Source organism: Amblyomma mixtum, chromosome 8, assembly GCF_055824585.1.
Source record: "Amblyomma mixtum isolate Tamu chromosome 8, ASM5582458v1, whole genome shotgun sequence".
Lineage (NCBI taxonomy): Eukaryota > Metazoa > Arthropoda > Arachnida > Ixodida > Ixodidae > Amblyomma > Amblyomma mixtum.
In genome coordinates this window covers 1,016,338-1,030,972 of record NC_143019.1, presented here as the reverse complement: position 1 = coordinate 1,030,972, position 14,635 = coordinate 1,016,338, and the positions used below count along the sequence as shown (strand labels likewise).

The following is a 14,635-nucleotide window of genomic DNA, read 5'->3' as shown; positions in this document are numbered from 1 at the left end:
CGTAGCCGCGCTCCTCCGACACCTGCGATGCCTGTAGACATCCAACACCAAACCGTGCAAGCAGGCCCACCGACTGTCATCTGTGCCGGCTCCCTTCGCCAAAGGGACCCGGCTATCTTCAGCGGCACAGATGACCATGATGTGGAAGACTGGCTCGCATCCTACGAGCGGGTGAGCCTGTATAACAAGTGGGATGACGAGACAAAGCTCAACAATGTATTTATCTTATTTATCAATTTTTTATCTTACCGGCGTCGCAAACTTATGGTACCGCTACCATGAAGGGGACGTTGCGACTTGGTCAGCCTTCAAGACGAAGTTCTCAGAAGTGTTTGGTCGCCCAGCTGTCAGACAACTTCGCGCCGAACAACGCTTCCGTGAACGGTCGCAGCAGGTCGGCGAAAGCTTCACTAGCTACATAGAAGATGTAATCGCCCTCTGCAACCGAGTGAACGTCAGCATGCCGGAAGCTGACAAGATCAAGCAGATCTTGAAAGGCATTGATGATGACGCCTTTCAAATGCTGCTCGCTCGGGACTTGCGCACCGTTTCGGAAGTCATCACGCTGTGCCAGAGCTTCGAGGAGCTGCATAAGCAGAGGGGCCTGACTCGTCAGCACTCAGCTCAGCCAGAGTCACTTTCTGGACTGACACCCGCAGCTGACAGCTCCTATCTGCTGCAGCAAATGAAGGACTTTGTACGTGAGGAGGTGGCCCGTCAGCTTTCCCTTTTGCCTAGCCCTCAAGGGTCGCCACCATATTTGGCCCCGGCTCTCCAACATGCAATTCGAGAGCAGGTTGCTGAGGTGCTTCCGTCAGCGCATTCATCACCACCTGTCGCAGCTCCGCTGGCGTACGCTGACGCCGCCCCAAGACCAGTCGCCACCCCTCTGAATTATGGCAACGTCGCCCCAAAACCTGTCGCCCGTCCAACATGCAATTCGAGAGCAGGTTGCTGAGGTGCTTCCGTCAGCGCATTCATCACCACCTGTCGCAGCTCCGCTGGCGTACGCTGACGCCGCCCCAAGACCAGTCGCCACCCCTCTGAATTATGGCAACGTCGCCCCAAAACCTGTCGCCCGTCCAATGACTTACGCTGAAGTCGTCGCACAACCTCGGCCGCCTGCGTACCCTATAATGTCAGTGCCCGTACAAGCGCCGGCACCTTATCTGCGACCATCTCCACGAGACCGAGATCCTTGGCGCACGACGGATAACCGGCCTATTTGCTACACTTGCGGATTGCCTGGCCACGTAGCCCGCCATTGCCGTCGCCGTCTCCCAGTTTCGGCACCTCCGGTCGGGTACTGGCCTCCAGCGCGTCAGTACTCCGCGTCTGCTGAGCCCCGTGCGTCCCCTCGTCCTTTCTCCCCCGACCGTTCAGCGATTACCGACCGCCGTTCCCCTTCGCCGCGACGACGCTCCATTTCTCCGATGCGTCGCCGCCCAAGTAATTCTCAAGAGGAAAACTAGATGTCGCAGTTCCTGAGGCAAGAACTGCGTCCTCGTCGAACTACCAAAGACCTCAGCTGTCCCCTGCGAACCTTATTGACGTTTCGGTCGAGGGAATTTCTGTCGTGGCCCTTGTAGACACTGGCGCCGCAATTTCAGTAATAGACGCAAACCTTTGTCGCCGCTTGAAGAAAGTTAAGACGCCAATTGCCGGTCTCTCGCTGCGCACGGCCAGCGCTCAGCACATCAAGCCGTGGATGTCCTCTACACGATCGAGGTCGTCGTACTGCCGTGTTGTTCTCAATCTGTTATTTTGGGCTGGGATTTCCTTTCTCGTCATGCCGCTGTCATCGATTGCACTCGCGCTGAAGTCGGGTTCTGTGCTCTGCCCCAATCCCTGCCGGACGCTGCTCCTTCACCGCCATGATTAAAGCCCTCGTCACCGAAGACATCGACCTGCCTCCATTCTCTTCAGTCCTTGTGCGCCTCTCTTGTGCCCCTTCTCGTGATGACACTGTTCTTTTCACGCCAGCCCATACTATCCTCCGGCGCAAGTGCCTTCCTCTGCCTTACGCCGTATTGACTATTTCTGCTGGCCTTTCCGTACTGTGGGTCTGTAACCCGTTTCCCTACCCTAGTGCTCTGCGCCGTGGCGAATGTGTCGGCAGTGTCCAACCTGTCGCGGCTATTTTAACCCATGAGGAGACTGCCGGTTCATCGCACATCAGTCTCGCTGCGCTCAGCCCACCATCTTCTACACCCACTCCTTCATCTACCGAACTATTTCTCCGCTCCATCGACGCAGATCTTCCACCGCCGCAGCGCACGCAGCTTCTCGACTTGCTCAACCAGTTCCGCACCTCCTTCGACTGTCATCACAGCTCACTGGGCCAAACGTCGACTGTCACACATCGCATAGACACAGGTGCCCACGCTCCTCTCCGGCAGCGCCCCTATCGTGTGTCGGCACCCGAGCGCCAAGTTATTGAAGATCAAGTCGACCAAATGCTCAAGAGCGGCGTGATTAAACCCTCAAGCAGTCCATGGGCTTCGCCAGTTGTGCTTGTCAAAAAGAAAGACGGCTCCATCCGTTTCTGTGTAGACTACCGCCGCCTTAACAAGATTACGCGCAAGGACGTATATCCCCTGCCACGCATCGATGACGCGCTAGACTGCTTGCAAGGTGCCGAGATATTTTCCTCTTTAGATTTACGTTCCGGGTACTGGCAGGTACCCATGGAAGAGGCCGATCGCCCCAAGACAGCTTTCGTAACACCTGACGGCCTATATGAATTTACTGTAATGCCTTTCGGTCTTTGTAATGCTCCCGCCACGTTTGAGCGGATGATGGATACCATTCTGCGTGGTCTCAAGTGGAAAACCTGCCTCTGTTACCTCGACGACATCGTCGTGTTTTCGCCTGACTTTGACACTCACCTTTACCGCCTGAAGCACGTTTTGACCTGCCTCTCTGACGCCGGCCTCCAGCTCAACTTAAAGAAGTGCCATTTTGCCGCTCGCCAACTCACCATTTTAGGCCACGTTGTTTCCAAGGAGGGTGTCCGTCCGGACCCGGCTAAACTTCGTGCTGTGGCTGCGTTCCCTCAACCTACTTCTATCAAAGAACTGCGCAGCTTCCTAGGGTTGTGCTCCTACTTCCGTAGGTTTATACGCAACTTTGCCTCAATCGCTGCACCTTTGACACAACTTCTGTCCGGCAGTTCCGATCTTTCGCAATGGTCCCAAGTGTGTGACGACGCCTTCGATTCCTTGCGCCGTATCCTCACTGCCCCACCGATACTTCGCCATTTCGACCCGACCGCACCCACCGAGGTCCATACTGACGCCAGTGGGGTAGGCCTCGGCGCCGTACTCGCACAGCGTAAACCTGGCTTCGCCGAATACGTCGTTGCCTATGCCAGCCGCACGATCACAAAGGCTGAATCTAATTACTCGGTCACTGAAAAAGAGTGTCTGGCGATAGTTTGGGCCCTTACCAAGTTCCGCCCTTACCTCTACGGCCGCCCGTTTGAAGTCGTGACCGACCACCACGCGCTGTGCTGGCTGTCCTCTCTGAAAGACCCATCCGGTCGCCTCGCGAGGTGGGCCCTTCGCCTCCAGGAATACGACATCCGCGTCGTGTATCGTACTGGCCGCAAACATCAAGACGCCGATGCTCTATCGCGCTGCCCACTCCCAGCCAATACTTCGAGCCTTTCAACCTTAGACGCCTCCTCACCGATGCTTCACATCAGCGCCATGCCTTCGGCGCAGCGTGCCGACCCATGGATCTCTTCTCTTCTTGACTTCATCACAAACCCTACGGCTGCTTCTCCGTCGCGTGCTCTTCGCCGCCATGCTTCCCATTTCTCAATTCGTGATAACCTCCTTTATCGCCGCAACTACAGCTCAGATGGCCGCAAGTGGTTGCTAGTTATTCCCCGTCACCTTCGCTCGGAAGTTTGCGCCCATTTTCACGCTGACCCGGAGTGTGGTCATGTCGGAGTGTTCAAGACCTACGCTCGCATCCGGCTACGATATTATTGGCGTGGCATGTACACCTTCATCCTCAGATACGTACGCTCGTGCCTTACCTGTCAACGTCGCAAGCCGCCACCTCAACGTTCTGCTGGAGAATTGCAGCCGCTACCCTGCCCGCCACGCCCATTTGACCGCGTCGGCATTGATTTATACGGCCCCCTTCCGTACACTTCGGCCGGCAACCGTTGGGCTATCGTCGCGGTTGACCATTTGACAAGGTATGCCGAAACCGCCGTCCTTCCAGCTGCCACAGCCTCCGAAGTTGCCTCGTTTATTTTAAACCGATCCATCCTTCGTCATGGCGCCCCTCGCGAATTGCTGAGCGACAGAGGCCGCGCCTTCTTATCCGATGTTGTGAAGGCACTGCTCACCAAGTGCAATGTAATTCATCGCACCACCTCCGCATATCATCCGCAAACCAACGGTCTCACCGAGCGCTTTAACCGTACCCTCGGTGACATGTTATCTATGTACGTCTCTTCAAACCAGTCTAACTGGGATCTTGTGCTTCCGTATGTAACCTATGCGTACAATACCGCAACGCAGTCCACTACTGGCTTCTCTCCTTTCTTTCGCCTTTATGGCCGTCACCCTTCTGCTACCATCGACACCATTCTGCCGTACCAACCCGACGCTTCCGAGTATACGCCTCTATCTGAAGCCGCCCAGCACGCCGAAGACTGTCGCCGCATCGCCCGTGCTCTCACAACTGACAACCAGTGCAGAGAGAAATCCCGCCCCGACCTCAAACAAACAACGCCACATTTCCCCAATGGCTCCCTTGTGTGGCTCTGGATTCCGACAAATACTCCGGGCCTGTCGTCAAAATTTCTCGCCATATACCATGGCCCATACCGTGTCCTGGCGCGTACATCTCCAGTTAATTACACAGTCGAACCTCTCGTGCCGTCTTCTGATCGCCGCTGCCGTGGACGCGAGACTGTTCATGTCCAGCGCCTCAAGCCATTCTACGACCCAGCCATCCTGCCCGCGCCTTAAGTCGCCAGGTTGGCTCCTCTTTTCCCCGGGGGCAATTGTGAAGACGAAGACGACCGTTCTGCTTAGCGGCGGCGCTGCCATCGCTGCGCGTGCTGTGTTCTCGCCTTCGCCCACCCACGGACTGCTGCCGCCCTGCTCCTGAGGTCCCAGTGCCTTTAACAAACCCCCATCGTACAATTACAAATGTTGACACACCTGTTTGTCACTCCGGTACTATAGCATCAGACATCAGCGACCACTGTCCCGTTTTTATGATCTATGTTGCGAGACAAACACACAAACAGATGCGCCCTGAGCCCCTTCAGATTCAGTGTGCATCTGAAGCAGCCCTGGAGTCTTTTAAAGAAGAAATATTGCAGCATGATTGGTCGTTTTTATCGCGAATACAAAACGTAGATGATGCCTATGCCAAGTTCCTGGAAGCGTTTATGCGCATTTATGCTAAGCATTTTCCAAAGAATATTCTTAAGCCATAAAAAAAAATGAGAAAACCATGGGTTACTCGGTTTCACTTAGAAAGAATAAAAAAAAGAACAATCAACTTTACCATGCATTCCTTCGCACTCGATGCCCGGTGGCATTGCAAGAGTTTAAAACGCACAGAAATAAACTTAATAGCGAACTAAGGCGAGCTAGAACAGCTTACTATCACAACTTCTTTGCTGATATCAAAAGAAAAGAACGGGACGCCACGTGGAAGGTGATCAATCGGGTTCTAGGCCGCGAAAGAATGAATTTGGCACGTGAAAAGATAACAGTCAACAACCGAGATATTGCTGATCAATAACTGGCGAATGCTTTCAACACGCACTTTTTGGATAGCACTGCAACTCCCACTGCTCGGTATTTTTCTAATAACGCAGACCAGACCTCATGTGAAAGCATGTTTCTTGCGCCTACTGACGCACGTGAAATCACTGAAATATTTATGACATTAAATAATAGTAAGGTTTTAGACATTAACGACATTCAAATGAAGCCAGTGAAGTACGTTTTAGAACTTATTGTCCCCGCACTTACTTACATATATAATTTATCGCTAGAGACTGGGGTATTTCGAACTTTAATGAAGATAGCTAGAGCGTCCTTTGTACACAAAGGCGGTGAAAAAAAATGTACTATCCAATTACAGGCTCATATCCGCGGTGGCTCATAAACGAACCAACCAACCAACCATAATCCCAGTTTTTTCCAAATGCCTTGAAAAAATTATTTTTTCGTCGACTAACAGATTTTTTTACTAGGCATAATACACTCTCCGAAGCACAATATGGTTTCCATAAAGGACGATCCACAGAAACAGCGCTACTAGCTATGAAAGAAGACATACTACTAAATATTGATAAAAAGTTTTTCACACTGGGACTTTTCATAGACTTCTCGAAAGCGTTTGATTCTTTAAATCATCACATTCTGATAAAAAAGCTTGCGTTTTCGGGGATTCGTGGACTACCTTTAGAACTGCTAGAATCATACTTGAAAAATCGCTCACAATCTGTGTGTTTGGTACGCCACCGATCGCATGTTCTCCCTCTCTTGAGAGGTGTGCCTCAAGGAAGTATTCTGGGTCCTCTGTTATTCAGTGTTTACATCAATGATATAGTGAATTTCGACGAAACAGCTAAGTTTATCATCTATGCTGACGACAGTAGTATACTGTTCCACATTAGCAACAATGCAATAGCGTGCTTCCAAATCTGTCCTCGTGGTCGCAAGCCAATCATCTTACCATTAATGCTAAAAAGACGAAAATAATAATTTTTAGATCAGTAAATAATCCCCTTTATCTACAACACGCTATTACATTTGAGGGAAAAGTTATTGACATCATTGAACATCATAAAATTCTAGGCGTAACCTTTTCCCCGAACCTTACTTGGGACCTACACATAACTCAGGTATGTAAAAAACTTTCATCTGTCACTGGAGCATTGTCTCGATGCAAATCGTTTCTTCCGGTCCAAATCAAACTGCAAATTTACTATGCGTTGTTCGCTTCATATCTTAAATATTGTAGCCTAGTTTGGCTCACAACAACTAAACAAAATATCAATAGAATAAATGCTCTGCAAAAGGAAATCGTTCGCATAATCGCAAACATTCCATATTCCGCGTCCTCACATGCTTTATTTCAAAAATACGGGCTAATAAAGACTGAACACCAACTCACATATCGCATTCTAGCATCTTTTCATTCCACGTCTACAGCCCTTTTAATAAATACCGCTTGCCTTACAGCTGGTGTAAATGATGCGCGTACACGTAGCAGAGACCCATGGTTCATGCCTCGTTTTCGCACTAACTACAAACTACAAACACTGCACTACTCTCTTCCTACCATTCTTAACAAGCATCAGGACACAGAGCTTCTCACAATGAAACAGTTGCAGCAGTATTTTATAAATATGCAACGTTTCTTTTTTCTTACTGTGTCATATGATTTTCTGTGTTTGTTTTTTGATGTGATGTTAATCAGAGTACGACATCGTTCAATCTATTATATGTTGTCAAAATAGGTTCTTCAATGTTAAAAATTTATTTCATTATAAATAGTGATTCAAATCTTCTGCTTTTCAGTTATATCTTGTATTGTATTATATCTGCTCTTGTTTTTTGGGATCTATTTATTGCGTTTCCCCTGTTTTTGTCGTTTTGTAAAAGCCAAGTGAAGGTTTCAGGGCCACGTCAAACTGCCCAGAGCAGCTCCTAGCCCTGCAAGCCTTCCAGTGTAAGCTGGAAAATAAACCTTGAATTGAATTGAATTGTATCATAATCCATCGCTTCATAACGACTTTTTTCTTCGCCCCTTTCGATTTTTGACCACCGCGATCATCCCTTTAAAGTTAGGCGTTTCACATGCAGAACATTCAAGTATGCGCATTCATTCTTACCACGCACAATATCTGACTGGAACACCCTGCCTTCACATATCGCAACCACCACTGATCCTGATATATATTTTAATCTTATATCTTCAATAACTACTGCTTAACTCTTTGCATGCATTGACATTTTATTTGTCCATGGTTTCCTTTTTTGCAGGGTATGCTATTAAAATGGTTTGGTTTGGTTTATTGGAGTTTAACGCCCCAAAGCGACTGAGGCTATGAGAGACGCCATAGTGAAGGGCTCCGGAAATTTCGACCACCTGGGGTTCTTTAACGTGCACTGACATCGCACAGCACACGGGCCTCTAGAATTTCCCCTTCATCGAAATTGAGCCGCCGCGGCCGGGATCGAACCCGCGTCTTTCTGGTCAGCAGCCGAGCGCCGTAAGCTCTGAGCCACCGCGGCGGGGCTATTAGAATGATTCTTGCATCAGAGTTCTGTTTGTATAATTTTAATACTGTAGGAATTTTCACTCTTTGCCGCGCTGCCATACTTTTGATTCTTTTGGTTATTTTTTGTCATGCGAAGTGTTTTATTTGTGTTTTTTGTTTTATATATGTGGTTGTTTTATTTTGATCAATTTCCTGTCCCCCCCCCCCATGTAATACCCTCTCGAGGGCCTTTAGGGGTATTTTATATAAATAAACTAGTGCTACTGCACGATATTCTGCCATCCTCTGCTTATAATAATCTGCGTGATCTCATACACGCCAAGAGCAAAAGAAGTTTTTTTTTTGGTAATCGGATAAAAGTTGCAGGTTTGTGCATGTAGGCGCATCTTCCCAGTTACAGCAATATTACGCGTAATATATTGGTCAACCTTTACCGCAGGTGGATACTACGCAATGACCACAGGGGGGTCTGTATGCCAGCTAAAGTGGACCATAGTCTCATTCCTCAAAAGAGGACCTGTCTGGATACATAACGCGCCCATAGCTTTCCTCGCTGGACATTGCAAGTTACAGGAACTGCCCTTAAGTTCCATGCAAATATGACCATTTTGGTTGAAAGTCTGTACTGATATTCAGGTCCCATGCTTACATGCAAATATGAACGTTTTTGGGTCTAAGTATGTACCGCATAACGATATTGAGGAAATATATAGATGAATGTTTAGTAACTTTCCTTCCCTTGCGAGGGCCTAACGATAAGCCCATGTTTCGAGTGAGTGAAGATATGTTCCCTCTTGAGCACCCCCCCCCCCCCCCCCCCCCCCCCAGGTGTGTGACCAAGCTCCAGAGACGGCAAAAACTGGTAACTTTTACTTGAGCGCAAATCCTGACTTTCGTACAAAATCAAGGAAGGCCGACATCTTTCCACAGGTCCATGACGTCGCTTCCACGTGTCTTCAGCTCGATGAAGGCCTTCATCCTTGTAATCTGCTCCGGTTTGAAGTGGTTCTTCCAGTCTCCAACCACGCCCTTACGCACAAACTCCCCCTTTCCTTTCTTGTCCCATACGTCGCCGAAGTTCTCTTTCGCTGACTTGATGTATCGCTCCCTGACCTCCTTGGGAACGGCTTGCATGGTGTCCGTCCAGTTCATCAACTTCGCATTGATAGACTTCATGCTCTCGAGGCTGGTCGCTGACAGTACCCTCTCCAGCCGCTCCGGGTGATTCCGAAGGCAGTCGCCGTACTCTTCCTTGCCGAAGAAGTCTCCTAACTTGAGAACCCAGCCAGCGGTGTCCTTCTTGAGTTCCTCGTAGGTAACGAAAAGCACGTTGGGGTCGTTTCGGTGCTTGTACCAGGACAGTAGGTGGTCGAAGTAGTCACCGAAGTCGACCTTGCCCTCCACAAACATGTCGAAGAACTGGTCGAACGTTCCCTCTTCGAAGCGGTAGGTCGGCAGTCGGCTGCGATATAAACATAACATGTCTTGCAGTAAAAGCATACAGTTCATTCTTTTTTTATTCAGGCCAATCAGCAAAATACAGACATATGGCTAAGCATTTCGTTGCTAGTGTGCCAACCTGGATACACGTGTGTCGCATTTTTTAATATTTTCTACCTTATCATGACTCTGTTCTCAGCGAAATTAGTCTCGGGCATTTGAATGCGCTTATCTATCGACACAGGCCGACCTCAATTTGCTTTCAGCGTCCTTTAATAGTACGCCTTTACGGTCTTTTAGCTCTAGTCACTCAGCGAAATATACTTGAGGACAAAAATGTGTATTTAATAACTTATCAAACGAAGGGAGAGCATGTTTGAAGCAAGTTCATGAAATTTTCTTGCTGCGATTACAGAGCATATCTGAGGTTGTGTTCTTAAAAATATTATTCACCATTTCTCTATGCTTTGGGAGTAAAGAAGACGCCATTTTTGCATTCCCATTGCCGTTCTTTCGCATATTGAAACAAGTCAGCAGCGATCAAAATACTATACACGTGCATTTGCGGATGCGAGTGCATTTTTACAGCATGACACTGCTGTCTGTCGCGCTCCTCGCATCTGAGAGCCCACCCATGCTGTTATGCAAACAGAGGCCAACAGCAACCACTGGTTTTCATATAACAGCAACAAACAGCGCATGTGGCGTACCGTATGTGCAGTCTTTGTGAGAAGTTTGAGGACCACAAGTGTCAGTAGTCGAACGATCTGGCAGAGTTCCTTCCCATGGCACCACTCTGAAGAATGGTGTCATGGTGTACACTAAGCCAGCACATCCTTCAAGAATGAGTAGCTGTAAGGTTGCGTCAAGTCCCCTGCTACGCTTGTGGACAGTGAACCGTGTGGTCTTGAAAGTTTAACAAATGCTGTACGAACACTTCAGTTCATTCTTAGAAGTTTGCCTCACAGCTAGCCAGAAAGACCAAAAACGCCTACCTGGTGTGGTAGTAGAAGGACACGCAGCAGTCGTAAGGGTTGCGAGCCACGTACACGTACTTGGCCTTGGCCGAGTACGGCTGCTTGTCGAACGGCAGGTGAGTCTTGATGACCCCTGGTCGGGGCATAGCGCGGGCTCCTTCGGCGCCCGAGACTTCGAGGAATGGCATGGCCTTCCACCGCTCCTCGCCCATGGTCTCATGCTCGGCGCCGCTCGTCAGCACGGCGTAGGCGATGTGGTGCATCCACGTGCTCCCGCACTTAGGGTAGCTGATGACGAAGACGTCGTCGTCCAGCGGTTCGTATGAGAGCGCGGACCGAATGATCCAGTCCGCGAAGAGCCGGTTCACGTGAAGGCCCATGACCTCGTGGTAGACGGAACGGGGGTCACCTGGCGTGACCTGCGAAGGTGTCTGTGAAGTAAATGCTCTAAAACCAAACGTACTTCGGGCCATACACACACGACTGCGCCCATATTTGTCGCTGTGCTCAGTTCGGGTGAAACAGTCTGCGTTTTCGTTCGTCTTATCTGAGAATGAACTGGTGCACCAAGCACCAAATTGCGCCGATGCGGACGTTTTGCTCGAAACAACTCAATTTTTGCGTGTGTAGAAAGCGTTTAGAGATTAATCGTTGGAAGGATAAAACGGGCGCTAGCTCCGCTGCTTCCTCAACACAGACAATGCTGAGCCAGGCTTGCTTATCTTTATAAACTGGCGCGAGTGCAGCCATCATAGGTTCAAGCCCTCGTAAGTGCACGACGCCAGTGGTAGGTTTTGATCGTCGCTGCATGTCTTGAGCTTCGTATCTCAGTGACTGCGCCGTTTTTAAAGCGTTCGCAAGCTGCCACGAATGGCAGAATTCGTTCGGTGGATGATTAGTAATTACTCTCTAACCGAGGCTCATTCCACATTGGGAAATTACCCTCGATACATCGAATTAATAAGCCGATGCGGTAGAAAGAGGCAGCAGCCTTCATATGCGATGGTATTAAGTGAGGCAAGCACGCTGAAATGAGTCTGAAGTGGATTCAATTTCGCACCAAATTCCACAGTTTGAATACGCGCATGTGTTCCAAGGACGGTGGTTATTTCTGGCAAGACTGCTGTTAAAATCACAATAGAGAGTGTTGCATGCGCGAACTGAAATAGAGTTCATCCACTGTTTCACAACCTGGCAGTAAGCATCCAAAGAGAGTTCCACTTACTTGACCATCTTGCGTAATGGTTTCCTCAGAAGACTCCATACTGTATACGTGACGCTGCCCTCGTCAGCTCTGTAGAGAAGAAGGCAGAACAAAATACAGTTAGTTAAAAGAACACTGCTTGTTCGCGTACTAGTCAAGAAGGACACAGTCTTTTCTGGAAGTAATACTTAGTACCTACAAACATGCGTTTCCTTTTATCGACTGGAATGAAAATCAGTTGTTTAAAGACAGTGCGATCTACTAAGGGCGTAGAATGGCTCCTAGTGCCAATTGTGAGAATTTGCGCTGATTGGCACTACATTTCTTTCTCTTGTTTAATAAAGAAAGATACATATTAAACCATTTAGGCAGCCTAAACACGAGCAAATTTGTAGAATAAAGAGGGGCGACATTGCGCGCGCATAAGACGCATCATCGTGAGAGGAGGCAAACGGTTCCTTTTCCGACGAACAAAGCGCACACGCATTTTCATACATAGCACTATTGTTTTCGCTTCCTCAAGTTCTCGAGTTATCCGCAAAGCGCTTCTTCCCACAACAAAACACTTCAAAAACCCGTGCAGACACACTGCGGTCAAAGTCGAGGAAGCCATTATCCTCCCTCGTTACTTTGTTTCAATTCTCACGAAGGCGGCAAGTTCGACTTCCCCTACTCTGTCCTGCCTAACCTCGCTGCTTTTTAGGCTGAACAAAGTTTATGTACGCGTGTTAACCTATTTCCTCTAATTCCATTCCTCGTTTTCTGCGTACCGCACCTCGGCCACTTTTCATGGGTAAACGCGAGTATAGGGGCGCAGGATTAGTAATGCTAATGATTGGCAGACAACAGTGTTTCTGTACTTATTGGCGCTTCTCAGATGGACGCTGACCTTCGATTTTCGCCTTCAATACGCTGTGTTGCTGTCTTTTAGCTGCTCTTCACAGCGGCACGTTAGCAGTCTCCGCAATACAGACACGACAAAGCATACACGCCTATACGTAGGGGCGACTGCCCTCTAGAGACAAAGCTGCTCTTACCCGAAGTACGAAAAGGAGTTTCCGTCGAGCGAGCCCTGGAACAACTTCCCTTCAAAGCGGAGTCAGCTGAACTGATTTCTACAACCACGTGGCACCGGCGCAATATCCGTCCATTATTATTCTCAATATTTTCGGAGAATAGCTCTGCATTCAATAGGAAACGCCTCTTCGAAGCAATTCTGTCACAGCAAAAGCCTAACGGAAACGCGTTAAAGTGCAGTGCACGACCGAATAGAGCGACTTCCCTTTTGAGCGGATGCAGCAGGTGTTGTTCGTTGACTTGTCCCGGTCTGTGTGTTCGGGACGACCGGAGCGCACCGAAGGTATTGCAGGTTGAAAATGAATTGCCCCTTTCACAGTGCTGCCTACGTGTCTGACGGGCTGACGTCGGATTCCACGAAGGCAGAAAGGAAAAAACGAGAGAAAGGGAGGGAGGATCTTGAGATCATCAAGCGGTCGACAACCGCCGTGTAATAACGGTGTTTTGGCCGCCGCCGCTTGGTGACCTTCGACGCTGCCTAGTCCCCGTTCACTTGAGTTCACGGGAGGAGGCATTTACACATGGCATACATGCGTATCCTTTTGTATCTGGGCCGCGCGTGTCAGAAGGAAAAAGCAGAACGGAACGAGAGGAAAAAACACAAATATAAAAAGACCGCTGATACAGCCCTTGGCATCGTTTCTGTCTAGGCCGCCGTTAGCGGGCATACGCGACGAACATGGTGCGGTGACTCGGCGTTGGGGGTGTCTCGGTGATTACCAAACGCGAGATCGCCGGTGCGCTCAGTAGTGCATGGTTTTAGCGCCTGTGCTTGCGCAGGCAACAAAAAAAAAAAAGAAGTAGGAAGTAAGAATCTGCGATTAAAGTTTCGAATTTTCTGCATTTCGTCGCTTCTAAATCCTACAGTTAACAAATGCACGTGAAGAAACCAATTTATTTTGAAAAGCTAAAGCACTGTGTGGCTGAAAGTAGTAAACCAGGCTAATTTTTAAAATTTCTTTTCAGCTGCGTGGACACTCCAGTCCGCTGTTGATGTGCTAAGGAACGCTAACATCACAACCGGAAGATTTATTTAAGGGACTGTACATTAAATGTATTAGTGGGTAATTATTCTTTCCAAAGTGCAATTACCACTGTTGCCAGTTATAGCCGGCCACGCTAGTTATGTTTGGCTTTACTAATTTCATATAGCCATATTTGCTCGATTTTTTTCTTGTTTAAACTGCGCTTTCAGCTATCACTTCAGTTATACCTATCGCAGTTCAATTGGCCCTGGAAGTTCCCTAAATCAATAGTAAAATCCAAAATTACCACACCGAAAATCAGCGACAACCCCACCTAAAAATTAAGAAGTTGAGCAGGGACGGTTACCTCTTGCAGTGTGCGCGGTTACATATGTATTGCGCGTTTGATATTGAAGACGTTAACTTTGTTAAATAATTTTTTTGAAGTAGCTGTAGCTGCAATACTTTAAGCAACGAACATTAAGTTTCATGCAGTCTATTGCACGTATTATGCGGGACCTTTCAGGGTAGGAAGTTTTAGCAAACATCATCGTAACGCGACAACGTTAAGGCTCCCGTTGAGCGGAAAACCCGGCGTGACGTCACTGTATGTCTCGATTGAAAATAATTGAGGAGTCTGGAAATGTAAATTAAAGGTCGGTGCATGTCTCAAGCCAATTAACTACATAAAGTATTGATT

At 48.6% G+C, this 14,635-nt stretch overlaps 1 protein-coding gene across 1 annotated transcript; it reads right to left on the bottom strand.

The window, feature by feature from the left end:
• Positions 1–9,175: 9,175 nt before the first annotated feature.
• LOC149331110 (sulfotransferase 1C2-like) lies at positions 9,176–13,215 on the bottom strand. Its single transcript, XM_089555395.1, has 4 exons — positions 12,931–13,215; positions 11,915–11,983; positions 10,708–11,108; positions 9,176–9,734 (listed from the first exon to the last, which is right to left on the bottom strand). The coding sequence occupies exons 2-4, from the start codon at positions 11,951–11,953 to the stop codon at positions 9,176–9,178; spliced, it is 999 nt and encodes a 332-aa protein (XP_089411521.1). The 5' UTR covers positions 11,954–11,983; positions 12,931–13,215.
• Between the last annotated feature and the right edge of the window lie 1,420 nt (positions 13,216–14,635).